General features: G+C 35.0%; 1 protein-coding gene across 2 annotated transcripts; it reads left to right on the forward strand.

Annotated features, from left to right (window-relative positions):
* Nucleotides 1–1,467: 1,467 nt before the first annotated feature.
* On the forward strand, nucleotides 1,468–9,650 carry SIRB (sirohydrochlorin ferrochelatase B). Of its 2 annotated transcripts, XM_006829014.4 has the most exons (7): nucleotides 1,468–1,858; nucleotides 4,653–4,781; nucleotides 4,907–5,106; nucleotides 5,472–5,533; nucleotides 7,620–7,730; nucleotides 8,196–8,288; nucleotides 9,429–9,650. In XM_006829014.4, the coding sequence occupies exons 2-7, from the start codon at nucleotides 4,741–4,743 to the stop codon at nucleotides 9,534–9,536; spliced, it is 615 nt and encodes a 204-aa protein (XP_006829077.2). In that variant the 5' UTR covers nucleotides 1,468–1,858; nucleotides 4,653–4,740; the 3' UTR covers nucleotides 9,537–9,650. The 2 variants fall into 2 exon arrangements, with proteins under 2 accessions (XP_006829077.2, XP_011628997.2); XM_011630695.3 differs by lacking the exon at nucleotides 8,196–8,288 and having other exon boundaries at nucleotides 1,471–1,858.
* The last annotated feature ends 608 nt before the right edge of the window (nucleotides 9,651–10,258 follow it).

The following is a 10,258-nucleotide window of genomic DNA, read 5'->3' on the forward strand; positions in this document are numbered from 1 at the left end:
ACATGGTATCTCAATATTGAGTGTAATATTTAGTTAGGTATGCTTGAGGTATGGTATCTCAATATTGAGTGTAATATTTAGTTAGGTATGCTTGAGGTAAGTGGTGTTCTCTTTATGTATATGAGGTGAGAGACAAGAGATGGAGGGACAGAAGGAGCACATAGACATAGAGAGGTTCTCTAGTTTTGCTTTTTTTTTTTTTTAATGGGATTGAGGGATACAAATATTTTTATATTCAATTAGTTCCCTATTATAAAGCTATCTTTAGTCTCGCTTTATATATGATAATAGATAATAGAACAAAATGATAATTCATGTAAATATTCCCTAGTTTTTTCTCACTATTTTTCTTTTGCACTTTGTCTCTCTTGATTCCTCTATTTAAAATAGCATTTAAAATTTTTTGGTCTCCCTAGAATATCATTTTATGACAAATAGTATACTTGAATTATTTATTTATTTCAGGGTTTTAAAGAAATCATAATTATTTAATAAAATTATTTAATTATGAGGATAAATTCAATAATATCTATAACCATATTATATTGAATTTTTTTTCAATGTTAAATATCTTTAAGTGATTAATATTAAATATCACATGCAATGCATGTGCATATTACTAATAATATTAATATATAAAGTTAACCTTCATCCAAAAAAAATTTTGTTGGAAAAATTGCATAAAACCCACCAAAATGGATATCCTAAGCACTTTACCCCACCTAAATTTCTTAAAAAAATTTCCCCAAAACTATCTTTCCTAGCAAATAACCCCCAACACGAAATGATCATTTTTTTTGGCGAAAATACCCTTCCTGTACCTAACAAATCATTTTTTGATCCCAATAAAAGGAAACGCCGAACCGAGTCTTACAAACATCGGATTGCACCCTCCATTAACGTATTTGCCGGACTACCCCTTTGTAATACTGAATTGGGCCAATTCCAGTGACTTCAATGTCGGACTGCCCCTTCCAAATACTGGACTGCACCATTTACAGTGATTTCGCTGGATTGCACCATTTACAATGAATTCAGTGCCAGACTACCCTTTCCAAACACCAGACTGGTGAGTGCTGAACTGCCTCTTGGAATTGCCGAACTGGCGGTTTGAAGTGCCGGACTGCCCCTTCGAAATGCCAGACCGGGCCAATTCTAATGACTTCAATGCCGGACTGCCCCTTCCAAATGTCGGACTGCACCATTCATAGTGACTTCAGTATCGGACTGCCCCTTCGAAATGTCAGACCGGGCCAATTCTAATGACTTCAATGCCGGACTGCCCCTTCCAAATGTCAGACTGCAACATTTACAGTGACTTCAGTGCCGGACTGCGCTTCCAATCGCCGGACTAGACCATTTTACGTGTGGGAAAAGGAGGGGTATTTTAGTCTATTTTTGTTTGTTTTTTGAGTTGGGGGTTATTTGTTAGGAAAATTGGTTTGGGGAAAAAAATGTTACAAAAAAAATGGGTAAAGTGCTTAGGAAGTCCATTTTGGAGGGTTTTATGCAATTTTCCCATTTGACCTGTGAGTTTTGGGGTGAGGTTTTAATTATTTTGATAACCTTCGTGAGAAAACGTTTGGAGTGACGATGAGGTGGGTTTAAATTATTTTGATAGGGCTGCAGCCCCAACCATTTTCCAAAATGGAGAAGGGTTTATAGTGAAGGTCTGAAGCCCTGAACCAAGAAAAAGGAGCATTGCCTCTCTCTGAATACCTCCCCACTCTCTCTCACTCCCCCTGTGTCCTCTACCTCAACTCTGCACTCGTTTCTCCCCTATTATCGTGCGCTCTCTCAAACGAGAATCACTTTCGAAGTCTCATCTTCTTCAACATTCTTCATCTTCTTCAACAAGGTAAGGTTTTTTTTCTTTTACTTTTTGGTGGTTTTCCTTTTGTCTTTTTTTGTTGTTGTTGGAGATAAATCATTGTATACGATGCTTTTAATGACTCCATGAGATTGATGGTGTGCTCTATTTGCTCTGCATCTAATGGCAAAAACAAATTTCTCCTAATGGTGTGCTCTATTTGTCGGCATCTAATGGCAAAAAACAAAATTTATTCTAACTTTGATATATGGGTTTGCTTACTTGGAGTATGTAGAACTGGCATTATAACCGTAGCGTTCCTCATGGTAAATGCACAACAACATTCCATTCTCTATAAACAAAAAACAAAAAAAAGGTAGAGATTTTCTTTGTTGTATTTTTTCTGGTTTTTTATTTTGTCCTGTTGGTTTTGTTACTTTTTACTAGTTTTCTTTTACTTTTTTGTTGGGTATAGAAGTTCCATTCGCTATGTAGAATGGGTATGTTTTTTTTTTTTTTTGGGGTACATAAGTTCTATTTTAATCTGTAAAAAAACTTGGGTATGGGTTTTTTATGTTTTATTTTTCCTCGTTTTTCCTTTTAGATTTTGTTTTGTTTTGCTTCCCTGTGGAAGCAGTTTGTTTTTCAAGAATACTTTTAATCTCCTAGTTCCACTGTAATAACGGTTCCAAAAGGGAAAAATCGAAAGTTATTTGGTTTTTTCAGTAATACCTTGAAATCCCACTTTGTATTTTGTTTGTTTATTGGATTGGTCAATGGATAATGATCAAGTGGAGCTGGCCATGCAATCTTTGGAAAACTCCATTTTTCGTGTTCAATGGAGGCTCAAGGCTACTTTAAAGAGAGGCCTGATTTTGGGTGTGAATCTTTTCATTGTTTATTCACTTTTTTTATAATATATTGATCTCTTTTAGCTGCATTTGATCAATTTATCAATTATGTCAATTTTATGAAATTTATGGTTGCTCAATTAGCAAGGATTTGTGTTGGTGAAATTGGGTTTTCTTTTGAATGCTTATTGCTCTTCTATAGTTCTATTATATGATTTTCTTTATTCTTGTCCTTCGATTAAAAAGTAAAAGAGGAAAAGGAAAGATGGGTTATACCTACCTTTTCCATTTGGTATGATTTCTCCTTTTTATTAATATATTTTCTATAAATTTCTGAATTACACTATTCGTACTATTAGAACATGTAATTTGTATGTATGAATTACAAGTTGATTATTCATCAAGTTTGTGCTGCCTCGAAAATGTGATTTGTAATGGTAATGCTATAGCAGAATTGAAATTGATGAAAGGGAGAAAACTTCTTAAGAGAAATGCAGCTAGGGTAGGACACCTAACATCCCTGAAAATTGAATAATTGAAGTGGACACCTAACGATCAAAAATAGGTATTAATCTAGATTCTGGGAGATAGTTTACCAATGGGTTACCAAACATAAGAAACTGGGTACACAGTAATGCCAAACATGTGAACCAAACATGGGGAAAAACAGGATTGAAAAACTCTTTGCACAGGGAACTGTTTACATATGAAATTTGTTTAACATACGCAAGCTGTTATGCATGAACCAAATGAGCCCTAAAACCCATGACAACAACGAAATCTTTCTCTTCTCTATTCAGTGCTGAGTCTCTCTTTCCATGAGCACCCTCACTCTTTCTCTCTCTCTCTAAAACGGTCACTCTCACTGAACTCTCTTCATCTACCCTCTCTCTAATTTGGGGTGGCCCAAGTAAGTTCTCTTTCTCTAGGGTACTGGACTATTTTTTGGGCATTATCTCTCTGTTTTCATGGTTTCTCTTGTTTTACCTGAACTAAAATTTGGAAGATAAGAGCAATGATAACTGTGGTATCTGTGATTTGATGATGTTAGAAATGGTTTTTTATGATTGAGCCACTGTTCATTTTTTGATTTCAAGATGCTTGCGAAACCTTAGAAGTTGGGATTGAGAATTTTAGATTTTATGCTTGCTAAAGGGTAAACTGAGTTATTGTATCACTTGTGCATTCATTTTTGAATTTTTCTTGGTGTATTTTTTTTAGTATTTTTTTATACTTTTATCCCATGGATGAATTTTGAGATCGCCGCAAAAAAAAAATAAAAAAAATTGAAATGGTTTCACTGACATGAAATCTGGTGTTTCAACTCTCTCAAGCTCAACAGAGGTACTTTCTCTCTGTCTATTTATTTTGAAGATTTTTGTTGTTTAGGAAATGGCCTTGCTTTATGGTCATACTTGTAGTATTTCACTGATTTAGGCTTGGAAGGGTAAATGGATTCTTTTAAGGCCTGATTGCTTCATTTTCTTGTTTATTGGTGTCAAAGATGCTTGTTCCAATTGTGAGAGGATTTGTGCAAATCTTTTGGTGAATTGTGTAGCCACTCTAAATATAGTTTTGGGCCTACTAAGAGAGTGTGAATAAAATTATTATTAGCCTCATGATGTTTATATATGTTTGAATTGGCATGCATAGAAATAACAACTTATGCAGCGAGTTGACCAAACCAATGAAGCATGATATATCGTAAAACTATTTATCTATAGTACAAGTAGGTCACAGTTAACTATAGCCACTAAGTGTGCACTTCAACGGCTTGTGATATATCACGGGTCTCAAAAAATAATTTATTTTATGTAGATAGGTGTAAAAAAATGTCTTTTAGACTTTTGAGCCCAAAAGACTCCCAACCGCCCAATTTAACATCCAATGGCGATGAATAACTGTGGTATCCTTGTGCCAAATGCAAATGTTCCCCTCTTTCGTATAGATCTTATGGTCCAGCAAACGATCACTCACAATAGGAATTGCAGGTTTCATCTAAGATACACCATCGCCACATGAGGTTCCATACATTTACTCGGCCCCGAGCTGCTCTTCCTTAAAAATCTGAACCACGCAATGTGTTCAATCCCCACGACCTCTATAGCGCCCCCAATAAGGTTTCATTCAACTCCTGCTTCAATTTCCAACCTACTGCATATTTTGATCTTCCAAGCTTTGTTTTCATTCTCAAATTCTATGGCTTATTCCCGATATTTGCTTTCAATGATCTTGTTTTTGACAGTGGGAACCGGCTTTCTGCAAGAAATCTCAGAGGGGTTACTCTGAATTCAAAAATTAGAGCTATTTCAGCAAAACCCGTCATGGGTATGGTGAGAGATGAAAGGTTTATGATAGAGAAAGACAATTGTGGGATTAGAAATGGGGATGGAGTGATTGTAGTTGACCATGGGTCCAGACGCCAAGAGTCCAACCTAATGCTGAGTAAGTAAAGTGTAGAGCTTTCTTCTGTACTTTTGGGTAAACTGTATGGTTTTCTATTTTCTGATTTGGACTATAATAAAAATAGGGATTGTTTCCTTACTTTTTGATATATAGTGTATAGCTTTCTTCTGTATGTGAACTTTATGGTTTTCTGTTTTCTCATTTGGATTATAATGGAATTCAGTTGTTTTCTTTACTTTTTGATTTGATGTTCTTATCTGTTTCTCAATCTTTTGGAGTTTGGCATTACTATGAGAATGAGATGACTCTCTTCTTCTGCTTCTGCTTCTTCTTCTTTTTTTTTTCTTTTTCTTTTTTTTAATTTTAATGGTTTTAATGTGGTCTTGTTTTGGAGGGAATTGCAGATGCTTTTGTGGCAATGTTTAAGGAGAGAAGTGGTTACCCCATCGTGGAGCCTGCTCATATGGTGAGAGGAGGTCATTTGATTTTTTTATTTGTTGGTTATTTACATTTTTTTTTTTTTTTTTTGGGAGACACCTCTGATAAATTGCTAATATTTCATTTTGTGCTCTTATAGTGAAAAGATTGACTTATCAAATGAATGTGTTGATTCTTGACACACATTAGTCTGAAATAGTGGAAGAAAAACACTCTCGCGAAACTTTTACATTTGCATAAATATTTATGATTATTTATAGAACTTAAAAAAAAAGCAAAAGCAAAACTCTAATAATTTTATTATATTATTGGGAGGTAATACTTCTTCTTTGTTTGTTTTTCCATGTGTGAGATCAGTAGGTTATAAATACGGATACATTAATTTGTTGGGCAAATATGGGGTTTCTTTTGTACGGATAAAAAAATATTTGTGTTGCATTGACATTGATTCAAGTGCCCATTAACGGAACTCCTCATCAAATAACAAGAACCTCTTGTTTTGTTATCCTTGCCACTTTCTTGGAGATATTTTGATGTTTGTTGACAATTTACATGCATTTCCATTAGTGTACAACCTTTCCTTGTCGTTTTCGTAATCTTCTGTTTGGGGGATTCATAAAGATTGATTTACGATTTTCTTTGATTTTAGGGAATTAGAGGGAGAGAAAGGGGGGCTGGGGAAGAAGAAAGGGAAGGGAATTCATGGAGCTTGTTTCTGTAGAATTTCAGGAAATTTCTCTCGTCTTGTCTTGAACACAGGTGCATTTTAGAGATTTTCAAAAAACCAAGGCTTGTTTATCACCATTTCTGTGTCCAAACTTTTCCTAGGTAGGCTTTTGAGTACTTGGGGTTGCTCATATAAGGCAATTACATATATAAAATATGTGTCGTTTATATTAGTCCTCAATGAGAGTGGCACTACATGAAGATTGTACACACCTAGACTCAGAGTGTTGCATGCTTGAACTGACCTCTAAGACTCTTTCTCCAACCCAATGAAAGGGTCTTATTTAGTAGTCCTCTGACTATATTTTGCATCATTAGATGTATAGTAGAACTCCTTTTCAGGATCGAAACCTCATGTTGATGGGGGATTTCTCGCTCAAAACCATGGCATACTATGTTCTGATTCTATTTTAACCAAGGGGATGGAGCAGGAAGTCATGTTTGATACAATTTCTTCAAACCTATGATTTCTTCATTCGAGCCCACTCTAGAGCCTCCGTGCTATTCTGAGTGAGATTCTCATCCATCTAAAATCTATCTTCCTTCTTAAACAATGCTTCTTGCATCGGAAGAGATCAATATATGTATAATTCAGTGTTTTAATACTCGGTGAGTCCGTCTTGGACTCTCCCGAGTTAGTCGGACTCAACAAGGTGCTGTGTCTTGCACAGAAACCTTGGGAACTGGCTGAGTCTCACCAGTTCCCATGGTTTCTGAGTCTTGTTGAGACTTAGCCAAGTCAGACCTGCTTACTCGGGCTCGGGCTCGGGCCCTGCCTGGTTTCATGCCCAAGTCCAAGTTTATAAACACTGTTATAACACATCTGTAAAATAAACTTGGAACACTTTTCAACTCTCAATTCTTAACGGTCTTGATTGCTTAACAGCATCCACATAATTTTGGGGCATTAGAGTTTAAAAAACAGGGGTTTTATGCGCTCTCTAGCCATTGAAAGTTGAGTTGGAAAGGTTTTGCTCTATATAAGTTGCACTTTCCATGTAAGGTAGTTTATTGTGAACATGCTTTTTTAGCCAGTAAACTCTCCCATGTGTTTCTGTTCATTTTTCATTTGACTTCACGATTGCCGTGCATACTGTACATTTCATGTAAGAATATGATGTTTATGTTTAGAATGCTTCTCACCTGATTGTGGTTTTGAAACTCCTCCTTATCCTTGAGATTTTTAAATTTGTGAGTCTCGACCAGAAAGGAATTATAACTAGATGTCTAACCTATTATATATTCAAACCTTATCTGTTGTCCATGCAATTGATTTTTCTTTTATCATCGTATGAAGCTTATGCTTGTGTATTGAGATTCTTCAATTCGTATCTGTTTTCTTTGGGTATCTATTGAGCTATTGCCTTACATGTCTAACTTCAATTTAGGAGTTGGCAACACCATCAATTAAAGATGCATTTTGTGCATGCGTACAACAAGGGGCTAACCGCATTGTTGTGAGTCCATATTTCCTCTTCCCTGGGCGGCATTGGAAACAGGTATTCCCACGTCATACTTAATAACTAAACCCAAAAACATGCTTTGCAAGTTTTGACACAAGTTTGATGAATTTTTGTATACAGCTAGTACCTATTTTAGATATATCAGCTGAAGCATGCTAATGGGCCAAACTTCATTTGACAAATTGTCCGAAATTATCTTTGAATTAGCAATCCTAAATTAATTGACTTAGTTTCAGGCATAAATTCCTAGTATTCTAGTTTTCTTGGTAAAAAAACATTTCATTTTGATTAACAAGAAGAAATCTTTTTCAGACCAAATTTTGGTTATGTTTCAAATTCCAAAATTGCAGGATTGGACCACTACAAAATGTGATATTTTGAATTCATTGTTCTAATGAACCTTGTAATTTTTTCTTTTCCTCATTTTTCCTTTTGAATGATTTTAAGTTTTTCATTGCATATCATTTGAAATTAAATTTTAGTCCATGACTGCTGTTGTAGGACATCCCATCCTTGGCTGCCGAGGCAGCTAAGGAGCATCCTGGTATCCCTTATGTTGTAACTGCACCTCTTGGTCTGCATGAACTGATGGTGGTAAGTGACTCTACTTTTAGTTTGCTTAATTTCCTCTAAAAGTTTATAAAAGAGCTTAGGCTCTAAACAATCAAATTAGAGCCTACCTCAAAACTTTCACTTGAAGAGGTTGTTTTGATGCCCAAATATCATCAAGTTGATCATCTCGACATCAAAATGCATGGACATGAGAAAAAAATAGAATTTAAGTTTTGGAAATAGTGCATCTTGTACTGCATTTTTGGGCCGTTAATTTTCAAGATTTTCAAGTTTTTATAGATTTGCTCGATCTACACTATTTTTTAAGCTTCAAATTTTATAACTAAATATGAAATATAATTTAAGGCTATTGCAAACTTTCCACTATCAAAATCATATTTCTCGGCACAATTTGAAGGTGGGTTCTAATTTGATTGTTTAGAGCCTTGGCTCTATACAAACCACACCCTTAATATTTTATAGGTTTATTTTTATTTTTTTGAATTTGACATTTCAGTTTCTTATATTGACAATGCAAAATAAATTGGCAGCGGCCTTTGGGAATCATTTGTTAGATTGCATTTCCAACCGAAGTTTCTCTCTCTTGGGTCTTTTCAGTTTTACTGAGCCACAAGAATGACTCTGATATTGACAAATTTGAATTTGTTATCCTTATAAGATAATTAACTGTTTTTGTTTGCTAAACGTCGGGAAACACACTCGTGTATGTTGTGTGTGCATGTGTTTGAGAGAGAGAAACTTGTTTGAGAGAGAGCATGTGCATGTGTGTGTGTGAGAGAGAGAAACTTGTGGGAGAGAGCATGTGCATGTGTGTGTGAGAGATAGAGAGAGAGTCCTTGCTAGGATTTGTCGTGTGATGGATTTATTTTTGCTAAGTGAATATGTAATATTTCTCCCTTCATTTTTGGGCAACTTAGATTTGGTGCCCCACTATTACGTTCCCCTTGGATTTCTTTAGAATTAGTATTTTTCTTCGTAATAAGGAACTAAACGCTGGTGCCTTTATACCCATAAAAGATGTAAAAACATAAAAGTAAATGGCGGTTTCTTTCTTTTATTGGTAGTCTGATTGTTAAATAAAAAGAGAGAAGTTATAGGGATTTCTATAAGGGAAGTCATGGGTGGAATGTTATAAATAACAAAATGGGCACTTTTTTACAGGATGTATTGAATGACAGAATCAAGCACTGTTTAAGCCATGTTGAGGGAAATGCAGATGAGTGTGAGGTGTGTGCTGGTACGGGTGGGTGCCGTCAGATTGTAGCCTGAAGAGATGGTAATTTTTTTTTTTGGGTCATCTAGGCTTGAGATTTCAATGTAAACTAATATTTTGAATATCAATTAGTTTATTATCAATAAATGGGAACCTTTTTCTTTTTTGTCTCTCTATTGTAAATTTCAATTGTGAGAATTTGCAATTGCAACTAACCGCCATAGTTGAGAAATGACTTCCAAGACCATGGGACTTGATTTTTCAGCAGACTTCATCGGGTGCGAATTGATTACTCCCGTTGTTTTCTAAACTCAAAATACCCTAAACACCCACCTAAAAAAATTTTGCAAAGAGGTTATATGATCATCTCGAAATCAAGATGCAGGACATGAAAAAAAAATGGATTTCAAGTTTTGGAAATAGTGCATTTTGTAATGTATTTTTGTCTGTTAATTTTTAAGATTTTCAAGTTTTCATAGATCTGTTCGATTTATATTATTTTTGAAGCTTTAAATTTTATAATTAAATATAAAAATATTTTTTAAGGTTATCACAAAGATTTCCAATATTGAAACTATATTTCTCGATACTATTTGAATGTGCGCTTTATTTCTATTTTGATTGTTTTGAGCTTCGGCTCTATGCAAATTGTACTTTTTATATATGCTGGGTTCTTTTAAAAGCGGGCAAAACAATATTGTGCTCAAAGCCAGCTTTTATATATACTAGAATCAACAAAATCAGGTACCCTACCTAGGTATCCATAATCGCTCTCGTG

Source organism: Amborella trichopoda, chromosome 9, assembly GCF_054954075.1.
Source record: "Amborella trichopoda isolate Santa Cruz 75 chromosome 9, AtrichopodaSantaCruz75HAP2 v2.0, whole genome shotgun sequence".
NCBI lineage: Eukaryota > Viridiplantae > Streptophyta > Magnoliopsida > Amborellales > Amborellaceae > Amborella > Amborella trichopoda.